Source organism: Eublepharis macularius, chromosome 2 (assembly GCF_028583425.1).
Source record: "Eublepharis macularius isolate TG4126 chromosome 2, MPM_Emac_v1.0, whole genome shotgun sequence".
NCBI classification, from domain to species: Eukaryota; Metazoa; Chordata; class Lepidosauria; order Squamata; family Eublepharidae; genus Eublepharis; species Eublepharis macularius.
The window spans coordinates 128053555-128069546 of record NC_072791.1 but is presented as its reverse complement, the minus strand read 5'-3'; the positions used below and the strand labels follow the sequence as shown (position 1 = coordinate 128069546).

The 15992-nt window shown below is 41.2% G+C and overlaps 1 protein-coding gene across 1 annotated transcript; it reads right to left on the bottom strand.

Annotated features, from left to right (window-relative positions):
- Positions 1 to 510: 510 nt before the first annotated feature.
- C2H11orf58 (chromosome 2 C11orf58 homolog) lies at positions 511 to 15311 on the bottom strand. The gene is made up of 5 exons (XM_054972764.1): positions 15137 to 15311; positions 13092 to 13175; positions 4726 to 4786; positions 2745 to 2854; positions 511 to 1105 (listed from the first exon to the last, which is right to left on the bottom strand). The coding sequence occupies exons 1-5, from the start codon at positions 15200 to 15202 to the stop codon at positions 902 to 904; spliced, it is 525 nt and encodes a 174-aa protein (XP_054828739.1). The 5' UTR covers positions 15203 to 15311; the 3' UTR covers positions 511 to 901.
- Positions 15312 to 15992: the final 681 nt, after the last annotated feature.

Genomic DNA, 15992 nt, shown 5'->3' with positions numbered 1-15992 from the left:
AGCAAACCCAATTCGCAATTCCAAACTAAATTATATAAAAAAAATACAGACAGCACTTTTTACACAGAATCTAACACATGTAATTAGGATACATCCTCCTAAAATCAACAAGACTAGAAGACTGTAGCGGTTCTATCTCTTGGTCAATGAATTTAGGGAAGACTGGGCCAGCATAAATCAGAATAATGATTTCTTTAAAGTAAACTCATGTAAAGTACCTATGCCTTTGTCTTACACTCGAGACTCATCAACATCACCTTTTCAGTTTAGGTTTTTTCTGTCCTAAATTGTATTGGATGTATCAAAACATACTCACCGAGGAATGCCTGAGACAGCAACTCCCTTCACATATGGGTAACAGTCCTTATTTCCAGACAGTTGCTCACATGTACGGGTCTATCTTTGATACTAACAAGTCCATGAATACAGAATCTAATGCAGGATAGATCCTAAAATGCCCCCCTATCTGAAGACCCCTCTCTATTACAGCTATCAGTAAGACAAAGGAACATCAATTATTATTTTTAATAATTGCACATTATTCAAAACTCAAACAGAACGCTGCTTTGAAAAAAAATCACAGATGAAGATACCAGGTATCATTTCGATAAATCATTTTAACAAGCTTAAGAAATGTTCAACAGCCATAATAAGAAGGGAGACAGAAGAATAATGTCAAAGTAGGTTGAGAAATACCACCCCTCCCCTCTTTATACTTACAAAACAAAATGGATACAGCCATGCTGAGAAAAATATTTCATGATGCTGGGAAAGCAAACACTAAACTTTTCCTAAAAGGGCTTATTAAAACCATAATAGAAAGCTCTGTGCTGTAAGCAGTCCAACACTTTGCACTGTAACCATAAGGCTTACTGTACTTCAAGGCTGATTGGATCTGTAGCTATGTACCACTGGATTTAACAAACATCATTTTATAGTTGCTTTTTGCATCTTTCTTGGTTTGAGGATTCTCAGAGTGCTTTTCAGCAGATGGCTGCTCTTCTGCAGCATCTTCGTCCTCAGAGTCAGATTCACTTTCAGAGTCCTCTGAGCTTTCTGGCTCCAGGGAATCTCTTGAATCCTCCTGTTCTTTAGCTTCCTCCAGCTAAAATAAAGATTCAAATTGAAGAAAGCAAGCAAAACTTTTCATACTGCAAACAGGTCTCTTTATTCATAGGAAAATGGATGCTTCAGTATAACCTCAACAGCATACAGAATTAATGTAAAGCCATTTTAATGAGTTAAACAAATCATAAAAGAAACATCTCAAAGAATATTACAGAAAACTATTTTAGTCATGCCATGCTAGCATACCCTAACTCTTGGGTAATATTAATGTTCTTTATGGTCACCTAATCACCAATACCAAAGAAAGTTTTCCAGGGTTATCTTTTGCATTTTTCAGGGAAATCTAAAATACTGGGCAGACCAAATAAACTATGTGCCTTCTGATCATGGTGTAATTACAGTATGTTACATATCAACAAGATTGTATGATTGCCAAAATGTGCGTTTTATAGTCTGCAGAATCAGGCAAGTACAAAATATCAGGACCATCTAGAAGACATTACTGATATGGTGACAGTCAGCTATGGAAAAAAGTGCCCGTAGCAATTCAATTAAGAGTGTTTTCCCCCCACAAAAGTAACAGCCCTTTATTCCAAATCAGAAATCACCAACTTCCCTTTTTGCATTTTCTATTTTCCAGACAGTATTCAATAGTCAGCCTCTATAATAAACGTAGCTGTGCCTCAGTGTTTCCAAAGCTAAAGAGACCATGTACTCAGGCATGGGGTAGTGCCTCGGACAGTCTGACCCTCCACTGTGTCATGGAAACTTGCTGGGTGACCTTGGGCTAATCACACACTCTCAACCCTAACCTAAATCACAGTATTGTTGTGAGGATAAAATGGAGAAGGGAGAAAGTTGCAAGCCACTCTGGGTTCCCATTAGGGTGAAAAGTATTAGGCAAAATTCAAACTTTCAAAAAAAAATCAAAAAGTCTTTCAAAAATTGGGCAAAGACTTAAGCCATTCTTTAAGAGCTGGTACAACCCGGAGGGCCACATAAACCTACTTGGTAGTCAGATGGCTGGCCATGCTCTGTGCTAGGCCCTGACACAATGGACTCTGTAGAATTCAGTTCTAAAATGTATAATACTCATCAACACATAAAAATTTTAAATGAATTACACCACAAAATGTCCTGCAACTGCCACTACTCTAGCAGAGGAAATTCCAAATTATTATAGTAGACATGAATTTCAGAGGAACCCACAATTGTTGCACAGCTGCTAGAACTGCGGCTATGAAAAACAGCATGAGTTAGACAGCATGAGTTAGACAGGCGGTGTAAGCAAGCTCATACTAAATGTCAATCTGGCATCCTAAAAACTGAGATCCAGTGTGCTGAAGCAGTTAGTGACTAGGATCTGAGAGGCACTGGTTTGAATTCCTGCTGTGCCATAGACGCTGGCTGGGTGACCTTGGGCCAATCACACACTCACCATAACCTACCTTACAGGGGTGTTCTGAAGATAAAATAGAGGATAAAGGTATAAGCTGTTTTGGGTCCACATTGGGGAGAAAAGTAGGATATAAATGAAGTAAATAAACAATTTAGTTCCTGAGCTGGAATAAGTAGTATTCATTATACAGAATTTTTCTACTGGTACGTTACCAATATAAACTCTGATCTGAGGAAACATGAATTTGTGGGTCATTGTTTGAATTTAAATACATTACCTCACTGAAACCAAGTCCACAATGCCGCCGGTTCCTTCCTGACATGGTGCTATCCATACTTTGCTGGAACTGAGTCTCAAGCTCATCATTCATTTTCTTGTCTTCTTCTCCTATATGTTCATAAATGTTAAAAAAATCTAATTACAATTTAGCAGTAAGGCTAAAATATTATGCAGAGACAAGTATCATAATATGATAGTACAGCAAGCATAATCAGGATGCAATGTATCAGGAAGAAAGAGAAAATAAAATATACTATGCCTATCTTGGGCCATTTCATTATACAAGCAAATCAACACCTCAACTCACAGGTCAGCAGCATGATATGTACAGTTTTGAGGCCAAAATTTTTGTTTGTATTTTGCCTTTACTCAGAGACTAGCCTAAAATGGGCCTACTAGGACGAAGACTGTAAAATAAGTTCTCCTACAAGCTTTCAGCTGACACTCGGCCAGGCTGAGAGAACTCCAACTGGTATGTAAGTAAAGGTGCTTCCCAAGCCAGTGCAAAATCCTGTTCTCAAAGGAAATACAAAGAAGATAATAGTTCTGTGTGGTAATTGTCAACAGGTAGCAGTAGTGTATCCCAATGGGAAAAATTAAGGATTCACTGTACCTGCGGGAGAGGAGGGAGAGAAAACAGCGGTTTCTCTTCTTCATCAGATGGAAATGGCAGCCAAAGCTCCATGGAGATGGCCAGGTGAAAAATGGAAGCATGATAAAACCCTGCCTTCAACCATAAAACAACAAAAATTAGCTAGATTTCAGTAACTAAGCTTACATTTTCTCTCTCTCATTTACCACATTAGGTATAATGTTTAGATTTAAGAAAAGAATGCACTTATTTTCCCTTCCTTGTAGCTGTAAAGGTCTCAAGACATGGTTCTGTGCCTCTGTGTAAATAGTGGAGGATCAGAGAAAGACTAGTAGTCCTCTTCACGTACCTGTGCCAGTTTAGTTCTTTGGTAATATATTTTTCTAACACACAGTCTGATGATTTATTTTTATTTAAAGGGGAATTAATAGAGCTTGAGAGACCTGCTATTAAGACTTTCTGGAAACTGGGTAAATCCCCCTTTCCTCCAGGGAAATGTCAATGTCTGCAGAAATCTCTGACTCATGCTTCTGTTCACATACATGGCGCAGAGGCGGTATGGTTTAGGACAGTGATCCCCAGCGTGGCAGATACTAATGAGCTTTCTGGTGCCATTCTTCCTCAGAGCAAACAGCAAGTCCTGGCTTTCCTCTGCCTCACTGGAACAGAAGGCATCCCATTTGTGAGTGCAAGGAGCACCCACTTGGAAATAGCTACTTCCATCACAGGACTTGATGTGCATTATGTACTTGGCCTCAGCCCTCATGAGAGCCATTTTGTGACTGGCCATGCATTTCCTGATCTTCACATTGTCCCATAGGTTCCTGCCCAGGAATTAAGATCACAGGGAGTGGCCCTCCTCATTGTTGCATCAGCTAAAGCCGCTCACCTGGTAGGTACACAAGAGAGAGCCTTTTTTGTGGCAGTCCCACGATTAAGGAACAGTATCCTCAGAGAGGTGCACCTGGCATCCTTACTGCAGATCTTCAGGAGGTAGCTGAAGACATTTTTATTTAGAACTGATTTTAATTAACTTTGGTTTTATGTTTATTGGCACTCCTAAACTGTGTTTTCAAACCATTATTTATTATAACCATTATTGTTATTTTTATTTATATTGTAAGCAGCCTTGAGTTTCTGCAAGGTAAAAAGGCAGCTAATAAAAGTTTTAAATAAATAAGTAATTGACCACAGTTTCACCAAGGTTGGGGACCCGTGCTTTAGCAACTTGCAAGATGGCTTTGAATTCAACAAATCCCATTTCAAATCTTGACTGACACTCACTGGAGAAGTCATTCAGTCACAAAAGTGAGACCTCCAAAACTCAGCTACAATTCATTAAAGGAACTTAAATTTACTTTCAGTTCATATGGTATGTTAGACTGACCTGTTCTGAAATGAGAAGTTGATCTGTGGTCTCCAATAACTAGGCGGCCAGTATGTTCTTTCTAAAAGAAAACATAAGTGATTAAGGAGTTCATAAATATTAAGCAGCTCTCAGGGGCAGCTACTGACCAAAACTACTTTGTAACAATGTCAACAAAATTGAATTTAATATTTATGTTCCTGCATCCAGATTTCCTATATGTACATCTGTAAACTGGGGCAAAATATTGAAGAGGCCAAATACTTTTTGAAAACTTAAACCTGCTGCTTGTTACCTTTCCCACAGTGTGCAGTGACAGTTTACATTAAAAATTCAGACACAGAACCCCAATGGAAAGCTAGTTTCATGCTAGCCAACAACTACTCTAAATAGTCACAGAAATTGCTTTTTAATTATTTCAGTATCATCTTTTACTGTTCCTTTATCAAAACTCTTACTCCTCTTTCAGGAACATCATTAATTCATACAAAGAAGAACGAAAGAGAAAGCTGCAACTGCCTATCCTCTAGAATACTACCCAGTTCCACAGACATTGTCTATTTGTTCAGAAGAGTTAGCCATGTTAGTCTGCAGTAGCAAAATAGAAGAGTTCAGTAGCACCTTTAAGACTAACCAACTTTACTGTAGCATAAGCTTTCAAGAACCACAGTTCTCTTCGTCAGTTCTCTTCGTCTACTGTCTATTTGTTGTAATTGTTACAGTGTATTTAAGTTTATTCAGTTCTGCATTCAGAATCTATGATTCAGCTCTAAACCCAATAGTCCTCTATCGTCACTGGATAGATTATATTTCCCCCATTAGAAGAAGATCTGTCTTTAAAAAATGTTGAATGATACAACATGGGCAACTGTTTTTCCTACCATTCAGCAACTATAGGTGTTCATGCCTTGCACAGACATCAAAGTCCTACTATTAACATGGTGTAATAGTGAAGCATGAAGCAGCAAGACCCATTATGTCCACATGGCTACTCTGGACAGCAAAGACAAAATTCAGAGATAGTTTTAAAGACATGATTTGCTTAAGGAAAAAAAACAACGGAAGCGTGATCATGTTAATCTCATGTAGCAAATACAAACAAGATTCCTGTGGCACCTTAAAGACTAGAAAACACACTAGTATAGGAGTAGATACTCATTTTTTGGCCTCAGGGGTAATAAAACCAAAACGTTTACTATCGACCTGTGAATATCTTGATATGCCAGAAAACAAAGGCAGAAAAGGAGGAATGAGGCTTGTACTTGGCAAGACACATTGTATATGGATAGATATATCTCATTTGCACTGGAGCAAAGTATCAAAATAAGGCTGCTTCAGAGCTCTCAATATGCACTATCAATTGTCTTGCTTTTAATGCACACACATTATCACAGGTAACAGATTTCCTTTACAGAGGCGTGGTCTGGGGGAGCCCAGTGACGCCTGGTGTGGGCTTTCGGGGACCACAGTTCTCTTTGTCAGATGCATCTGGCAGGGAGAGCTGTGGTTATCGAGGGCTTATACTACATAGAAATTGGATGCTTTTACTGCTGCAAACTAACACGGCAAACTGACTACACACCAAAAGGAGATGTTTACATTTACTAGCAAAGGAATGTTTTGGTTGCCTCCCCCCTAATTGCATCTTGTCCCTCCTCTCCTTCTCTCCTCTCTCCCCCCTCCTCTTCTGTATTTGACCAGTTTGTATCATGCATCTGATGAAGAGAACTTGATTCTCGAAAGCTTATGCTGCAATAAAATTGGTTAGTCTTAAAGGTGCTACTGGACTCTTTTTGATTTTACACTTAGGAATGTGAGAGTAGTGGGAGAAAACACCAATTATAATATGTGGTCATAAAAGATGCTTTGTGAATTGGGACATGAGGTGACCAACAGGAGAATTTACACTCCAGTTTTCATTCTCAGAGCTACCAAATTCCAAACTCTGATTTTCAACAACTGGTGCTCTGACGTACAGCCCTGCCGTCTCTTGGCTATGACCCGACACCTGGCCTTGGGTCTTTTCTCCTTCTCTCTCCACCCCCTGCTTTGCACTATGAGAAGAATCCAGTATCACCATAGAGACAACACAATTTATTCAAGCCTTAGCTTACATGAGAGTTCATGTTGTCATATCCCTGCCTTACAAAAGCTTATGCTGGAATAAATTCTGTTTGTCTCTGAAGTGCGACTTGATGCCTGTTTTATTTTGCTACTACAGACTAACATGGCAACCCCTCTGCAGTTCTCTATTAGATTATCTTTTTGTAGTTTCAATTTATTATTTATTTACAAAAAAATGCATGTCACCTCTCCATTAACCTACCCAAGGCAGCTGATAAAATATTTAAGAAGGAAAGGAAAAACAAGGGGCGGCCCCAGGTCCAAATTAGGAAAACCAACACCCCGGGGAACCAAGATTTTAGAAATTAATTATGTATTTTTTTTTCAAAGTGCAAAGTGCAAAAGTGCTACTTAAATATAACATGCATCATAAATACATTTACAAATTACAAAGTCCATCCAATGAAACATCCAACTCGTCACAATTTCAAAATCTCAATGTCCATCCATTTATAAACTAAATCTTCATCGTCCGGAATATGTTTGAAGATTTTAAAGTGCAAATGCTGAGTACAGTGAAAAAAGCCGGTGGGAAGGGAGACTTGTGCAAGGTGTTTGTTCTTTCACGGTCCAGAGTAGAAATGATTATTTAATAGACGCCGACGGGAGTTTGCAGGCAAATTGTTATTAACCCGTTTCGTGAGTAGAAAAAAACTCACTTCATCCTGGGCATAAACATAATCAGACCGGAAGCACTGTAGGAGTAGAATAATTCAATTACAGATATACATATACATTTCATCATGCAATGAAAGCACAATCAAAAATATACTCACTGTCCATAGATGCACAACACACTCCCCCACCGCTTGCAACAGAAGGATTCACGGACTGACGGTAAGTGGATCGGACAGCAATGTTATAACACCAAGGGGCCGAATTAAATTAATGATTTAATTGGTATTAAAGGAAGGTCCTGCAGGAGCCCAAAAACTTACAGTAGGGATTATAGAAAACAGGAGAAATCGATCTCTAAATTTAATCCATGTGGAGTCAGGGAATGAAGTTGGAAAATCCATTTGGACTCCAAACGCATTAATAGCTTTCCTATGTCCGAAGCGTGTGGGCAGTCCAATTGTTCAATTACTGAAACCTTAAACTCATTGCAAGGATGGCCATACTCGTGAAAATGTTCGACCAAAGGTGCCTCCGATACTCTGTTCCTAATCCTCGATATGTGTTCTTGAATTCTGGTCTTTAAAGGGCGCGTGGTACTCCCTATGTATATCCTGGGACACTTACATTGAATAACATATACCACGTTGGACGTTTTGCAGTTCGAAAATTTGTTTTTTGGGAAAAGGTGATCTGGTAGGATTTGTTCAAGCTTAACCATCAGACCACATACATTGCATGTGCCACACGCAAAGTGGCCATTTGGAAAATTTACAGGAGGTTGTCTGCTGGAAAATTCTGATCTGATTAAGATGTCTCTTATTGATCTGGTGCGTCTATAGCCCACCGACAAACCGGCCTCACAGCCACGAATTCCACTTATAATGTGCCAATGCTGTCTAATAATGGACACAATCTTAGGGGCCAGTGTGGTATATTCCAGACCCCATTTGAGTGCGTTATCCTGATCCCTCTGCCTGGTGGTCAGCAAGGTAGCTCGGTCCGTCAGTTCAGATCGCTCTATAGCCCGGGCAATAACTTGAGAGGGATATCCCCTGGCTCTAAAGTTTTCCCCCAGCTCCTTGATGCTGGTACTATAAAAGATCGGGTTAGTTGAATTCCGTTTCAACCGCAAGAATTGCCCCAGGGGAATGTTGTCCCTAAGGCTCCTGGGGTGAAAGGAGCGATAATGCAAATAGGATCAGCGATCCGTCTGCTTCCTATAAGGGCGCACCGCCAGTCTATTGTTTGTCTCCCGATAAATGGTAACATCTAGGTAATCCAAACTGGTGTGGCTACCTGTCCAAGTGAATTGTATATTCGGATGCAATGTGTTGATCCAGTTCCCGAGCTCCTCAGCATTGTCCCCGTGGTTCAGCAGGATAATGACGTCATCTATATACCTCCTGTACAGGAGGATGGAGTCCCTGAATGGATTTGCCACGTCACTAAATATCCATTTCGCCTCCAATGCGGCCATAAAAATATTCGCTATACTAGGAGCGGCCGCACACCCCATGGCCACCCCCCTCAACTGGAAGTAATAACAATCATTGAATCTGAAATAATTTTTCTCCAGTATAATATCCAGTATATTAAGAAGAAAGGGGGTGGAGGGTTGTTGCACCTCACGTGATCGGAGGGCATCCTGCACGACTAACCGTGCCTCATCATGCAGGATCGATGTATATAGTGACCTGACATCTAAGGACATCATATAAATGGATGGTGGAATATCCACTGCCTCGATTAGTGAAATTAAAGACATTGTGTCTTTTAAATAGGCAGGTGTATTGGCTACAAGGGGTTGCAAGAAATGATCAAGATAGCGTGATAAAGGTTCCAGGAGTGAGTTCGAACCAGAGACGATAGGCCGTCCTTGTGGTGGAAGTCCTGGCTTGTGTATCTTAGGGAGTGTGTAGAAAACAGGTATTCTAGGGGACGGATTGATGAGTGCATCTCTAGTTTTTATATCTATTTCGTTGTCCATTAAACCCTCATCCAAGACAACTTTGATAACTCTTTGGATCTGGGTTGTGGGATTGTAAGATATCTGTTTATAATCCGTCCCCATTTGGAGTTGTCTAACACATTCCTGGACATAATCAGTGGTATTCTGTATAACTATACCTCCCCCTTTATCCGCAGTCTTAATGATGATGTTTCTGTCATTTTTAAGCTCCTGCAATGCTCCCCATTCCATTCTGGAAAGGTTATAATTCTTATACATCCGTCCTGATTCAAGTCTCGTCACGTCCCACAGGACAACCCTCTCAAAAGCATCTATCATAGGATCAGATACAGCGGGGCAAAAAGATTTGTGAGAAATCCCAGAGGGCGGGGGAGGATCCCCCTGTCCGAAGAGATTTCTAAGTTTAATCAAGCGTATGAGTTTGAATAAATCCACCCTTGTCCGGAAAGCATTGTATCCAGGGGTCGGAACAAAGCCTACACCTTTATTCAAAGCAGCCAGTTCAATTGGTGAAAGAACCCGTGATGATAAGTTAAAAACTAGGTTCTCAGGTTGGGGCGTTTCCGATAATTGTGACCTCTCCCTAAAAAAGACCTTGAGGGAACATTACGTGATCTGAGACTCCGTGTGCTAGACCCCTCATCCCCGGATGTGTCCGTTTCCGAGGGTTCAGTCGTTTCGAATTCTGAATTGGATGCAATATTTTTGGCCCAGGAGACTCTTTTACGTGGCCGTGTATATGCCGCATCCTTCCATAGGTAAACTCTGCCTGATGTATAGTCCCTTTTGTCACGCTCAAATTTCCTAACCTTGAGTTCCTTAAGTTTCTCTTTGCTTTCTTTGATGCGTTGTGCAATGTCCTTAGTACGCGAATCAAACTCAGCTTGAGAAACCTTGGATTTGAGCTCAGTCTCAACCTTGGAAATTTCCATGGTCAGATTATCAGCCTGAGCATTAGAGGTCTTAATTAGGAGGAGCATCAGGTCAAACGCACATTTATTCAATATAGCCGCCCATCTAGACTTGAAATTCTCGTCCTCTTTAAACATACCAGGCGGCTTGTGGACTCGCAAGCCGCGCGGAATGAACATAGGGAGTACCACGCGCCCTTTAAAGACCAGAATTCAAGAACACATATCGAGGATTAGGAACAGAGTATCGGAGGCACCTTTGGTCGAACATTTTCACGAGTAAAGCCTCGATGAACAGAGAAGTTTTGGACTGGCACCTAAAAGAAAGCAACATAGGTGCCAGGTGAGTCTCAAGGGACAGGCATTCAAAATGCAACGTTGCCACAACTGAAAAAGCTGTCTCCAGTTGTCACCAACTTCACCTCTGAAGGCAGCAGAACAGAGAATAAGGCTTACAAGGCAGACCTTAACTGGCAGGCTGGACAATATAGGAAGAGATGGTCCTTCAAGTACCCTAGCTCCAAGCTATTTAGGGCTTTAAAGACAAGAATCAGCACTCTAAATTGTGCTCAGAAATTAAAGGGTAGCCAGTGCAGATCTTTCACCACCGGAGTGATACGATCCCTGGCTGCTGTATTTTGAATGAGCTGACATTTCCAGATCATTTTCAAAGGCAGCCCCATGCAAAGCACGTTAAAGTAATCTAACCTATACATAATCTGAGCCATCGTAAATTTGCAATGTGATCTCTAGTGCCTCTTTCTTTTCTGAATTCAGCTTGAACATCTGGCATTTCTCGTTCCGTATATGATAGAGTTTTTGCTGCAGAATTCTGAGCATCACTTTGCTTGCATGGGAAATTAACGTGATAGTCTGATAGTTGCTGCATTCTTTGGCATCCCCTTTTTTGGGAATTGGAATGTAGACCAAAGTTTTCCAGTCTGTGGGTCATTGTTTTGTTTTCCATATTTGTTGACAGATTCTTTTAAGATTCTGATGGACTCCATTTCGGTAGCTTGAAGTAGCTCTATTGGTATTCCATCTACTCCAGGTGCTTTGTTTCCCCCAATTTCTTTGAGTGCAGGTTTTACTTCACTTTCTAGGATTTCTGGTTCTTCATCAAAAGATGGCTAATAGAACATACCAGGGAATTTCAGAAGAAAATCAGTTTTTTTTACAGATTACAGCAAAGCTTTTGACTGTGTGGATAATGAAAAGCTATGGAGAGTCTTAAAATAAATGCCACAACATCTGATTGTTTTGATGTTCAACCTGTACTCTGGACAAGAGGCTACTGTCAGGATAGAATATGGGGAAACAGAATTGTTTCCAATTGCCAAGGGTGTCAGACAAGGATGTGTATTATCTTCCTATCTGTTCAACCACTATGCAGAGTATATCATAAAATGGATTAGATCTAGAAGAAGGTAGAGTGAAAATTGGTGGAAAAAACATTAACAATTTGAGATGTGCAGATGACACCACGTTACTGGCAGAAAACAGTGAAGACCTGAAACGACTACTGATGAAGGTTAAAGGAGAAATTGCCAAAACTGGATTACAGCTGAACATCAAGAAAACAAAAGTAATGACTACGGAGGAATTGCACAATTTTATAATTGACAATGAGGAAATTGAAATCATTCAAGATTTTCTATTCCTTGGCTCAATCATCAACCAAAAGGGAGACTGCAATGAAGAAATCAGACTTGGAACAGCAGCTGTGAGGGAGCTAGATAAAATGGGAACCAAGCTCAAGATAATCCAAACTATGGTACTCCCCATTACTATGTATGGATGTGAAAGTTGGGCAGTGAAGAAAGCAGACAGGAATAAAATTGATTCATTTGAAATATGGCGCTGGAGGAGAGTTTTGTGGATACTATGGACAGCCAAAAAGACAAATAAGTATGTAGTAGATCAAATCAATCCTGAATTCTCCCCTGAAGCTAAAATGACAAAACTAAGGCTATCGTTCTTTGGTCACATCATGAGAAGACAAGATTCTCTGGAAAAGTCAATAATGCTAGGATAAGTGGAAGGCAGTAGGAAAAGAGGAAGACATAAAATGAGATGGCTTGACTCTATAATAAAAGAAGCCACGTCCTCCAGTTTGCAGGATCTGAGGAAGTCTGTTAATGATAGGACTTTTGCAGGTCTTTCATTCATAGGGTCGCCATAGGTTGGAGTCGATGGCACATCATACACACACACACACACACACACACACACACACACACAATCTGAGCATAGATCACTGTGGCCAGATCGTGCTTTTTGAGGAATGGCCGTAACAGCACTATGCACCACAGAGATGTGGGCCAATGGTAGGCCAAGATACCACAGTACAACCAAGGTGTGAACCTCTTCCTTCAGGGGGAATGCAACCCTCTCCGAGACAGGCTGACTCCAGTCCTCAAGCAGCTTTGTCATTAATAACGAGCACCTCAGTCTTGTCTGGACTGAGCTTCGCTTTATTGGCCCTCATCTATGCCATTACCTCCTTCAGGATTTCTACAAAACAACCTGTCTCAGCTGTCAAGGACAAATAGAACTGTCTCCTCTGCACATTGGTGACAACTTACTCCAAATCCCCTGATGATCATTCCCAGTATTTTCATGTAGAAGTTAAACTGCACCGGGAACAAGGAGAAACCCTATGGGAACCCACAAGGCCAAGCAGCAGTCCCTCAGCACCACCTGAAATCAGCCAGTAAAGTAAGAGAGAATCACCGCAATTGCTTATGTGCAAGGTAAAGTCTCACCTTCCCAGCACCCATAAGTCTCAAGAACTTTTGCTTTCTTTCTTCATTACCCAAGTCAGCTGCCTCCCAGCTGCTAGATCCAAGCTGCAACATAGAAGGAGTCCTGGTTATATTAGGTAAACCATATTCTCATTAAACTATTAAAGATTTTTAGACCAAGATGCATCATCATACAACTTTTAATATGCATGTTTTAAGACCATAAATATTTAATAAAGTCCATAGGAGTGTAAGGTTTGCCACACTAGTTTGCACTAACTCCAACTGAGAAAGATCAAGATGGGTAACTACGTTTGTCTGTAGCAGTGGAAAAGAGCAAGAGTCCAGTAGCACCTATAAGGCTAACAAAATTAGTGGTATGGTATGAGCTTTCATGAGCCTCAGCTCACTTCTTTGTGAGCTGTGGCTCACCACTAAGTTTGTTAGTCTTATAGGTGCTACTGAACTCTTGCTCTTTTCCACTCCAATAGAGAAATACACTGAGGACTTCAAACATACAAATACTGGCTCATAGTCAGTAATATTACGCTCAGACAACAAAGCTGCTAGGCACACAGCAACAGCTTTCCACAGACAATTTCAGTGGCTTGTAGCAGCTCTAGGTAAAGAACAGAGATCAGCTCCTTCAGTTCTTTTCTGCTTCCAAATGATATGCCAGAAACAAAAGAATGATTCCCCCACCCCCTCCACTCAGATTTTTTAAAAGAAGTATAGAACAATGAGACTAAGGCTACTTCAGATATTGTTGAATTAATAGCACACACCAGTATACTTCATGTTTCAGGTGGGTAGTCAAGCTGGTCTGCAAAGAACAAGATCTGGGCCCAATTGCACCTTAAAGTCCAACTAGATTTCCAAGGTATGAGCTTTTGAGAGTCAACGCTCCCTTTGTCAGTAACTTAATGTAACTCACAAATGAGTATACCACATCTACAGGTCCATTTTCTAATCATGTTTACAACCTGCATATTGAGACCCAGTGACCAGTGACCAGTGACCCAGTGACCAAACATGCATGCTGCCAGTGGTGTGCTGTCTAACTCCATAAACAGGAAGGAACTGAAATTCTTCTTTGATCTGCTGAAGACATCAGTAGCTGTAGTAGCTTCTTGGGAGGAGAAATCCCAGTATTTCCTTGAAATATTTATATTAAGCAATATTACACTTAAGACTGATGGGATTTTACTAATTAATCAGTTAAACCAATCCTTCATGACAAACTTGAAAACAGAGACTATAAGACATGTTTGGATAACCAGAAATAACTTGCAAATATATATATATATTTTAAATCACTCCTTTCCACTTGATCTACATAAAGAGTTTTATTTTGAACTTTAGCAGGCTTCTATTTAATATCCTGTACTGGCATTTTTGAGATACTGGTGTGCACAAGAACTCTTCAGATTTCAGGCCCCATATCTCTGGACATTAAATATCCAAATATGGGACAAGTACATCTTCATACTAGACTATATGCACATAAAAGAAACAAATGAACAAATTGGCAGTGGATTCCCACAAGAACCAGGTATCCAGCTATAATATTCAAATCACAGCTTTTCCATAATATATAATTCAGAGCCATTATGAGATTAGGTCCAATCTGGTCGGAAATAGCACGTAGTATTCCTTAAATTCCGGAGTCCTGCCTGAACAGAGATCGGAGCCCCAGAGTCGCCGTGCCCTTTCCCAACTTATATAGGCAGTTTCCTATTCTTCTCAGCTTTCCACCAACTAGACAGGCCAAGCTGCCCAAAGACCCACCCCAAAGCCCTGCTCCCATATATTCTCCTGCCCACACATCAGGCACGAACGTCTAATAGCAACGGCCACTGCAGCCACTCTGTAACAAAGCAGCTCCTACTCGGGAAAGAAAATGCTCTGGAATGATAGAAGCAAGCGCAAACGAGCCTCTTGAGTTGCAGACACCGCAGAAGTTTCACGCCAGTCACCACCTCCTTTAGGCCTCCACAGGGCCCGGCCGCAGCGCAGCTCCCCCTTCGCCCCACGCACAAGCCAGTCCCCCTCTTGCCACCACTCACGTCCGGGGAAGCCGCTCTCTTCACTCCGCGGCTGACCCCAGGCTGGGACTCTTTGGCGGCGCACATCTTCCCACGCCAGACCGCCCAGATCACAACCCCTCCGAGGGCTACTTTCTCTCCCTGCTTGAAAAAGGAGCTGCTTTACAAAACGCATGTGCGAAAGAACGACTGAGGGTCAGGTCGCGGGTCACGCGGTCTCCCCGCTTCTTTCGGCCCGCCCCCTTCGCTTCTGGGAGCTGTAGTTCTGCTCACGCTTACCCTTTTCCAAAGTACTTTCAATAGAAACTCTTAGGAGAAAAGAAACTGCAAGTCCCAAAAGGCTCTGCGAAATGATATTATGCGCCTGCCCCTACTCCGGTGGTGATTGGCTATGTCTGGGACCGGAGAAGGGAATAAAAGAATTTAGTGTCTTGTTAAACTGCATCGTACATTCTGAGGCTCTCCCTTGTAACGCCCCATACACTTTTGCTTGGGATATGAAGGCTCAGGGATCCATTCCTACTCGCGTCTGAAGAAGGGAGCTCTGACTCTGGAAAGTTTACACCCTGGAAATCTTTTTGGTTGCTGAGATGCTACTGGAGTCAAATCTTGCTTCTTTTGAAGACCAACGCCTACCCACCTAAACTACTGTCTTGTTGGTTGCTGAATTATATTATTGAGCTTTTAAAAAACCTTCATGGAGCCAGTCAAGTTCATGTTTTCTACTATGCCTCTTGCTTTATATTTCACTGTGAAGGGAGCCACATGGAGGATGTACTAAAAGGAATGACAGGATTGCCCATTGAAAATAATGGGAGAGGCTTGAATGCCCATTGGAAAGAATGGGAACCAAGAATGCCCATTTACTTGCATGGGC

Bases quoted from the DNA above. Each gene is read 5' to 3' on its own strand.
- C2H11orf58 (XM_054972764.1), bottom strand. From the start codon at position 15,202: ATGTGCGCCGCCAAAGAGTCCCAGCCTGGGGTCAGCCGCGGAGTGAAG. The intron at 13,176-15,136 runs GTGAGTGGTGGC...TCTATGTTGCAG, and splicing joins AGAGAGCGGCTTCCCCGGAC to CTTGGATCTAGCAGCTGGGA. The intron at 2,855-4,725 runs GTCAGTCTAACA...ATGAACATATAG, and splicing joins AACTTCTCATTTCAGAACAG to GAGAAGAAGACAAGAAAATG.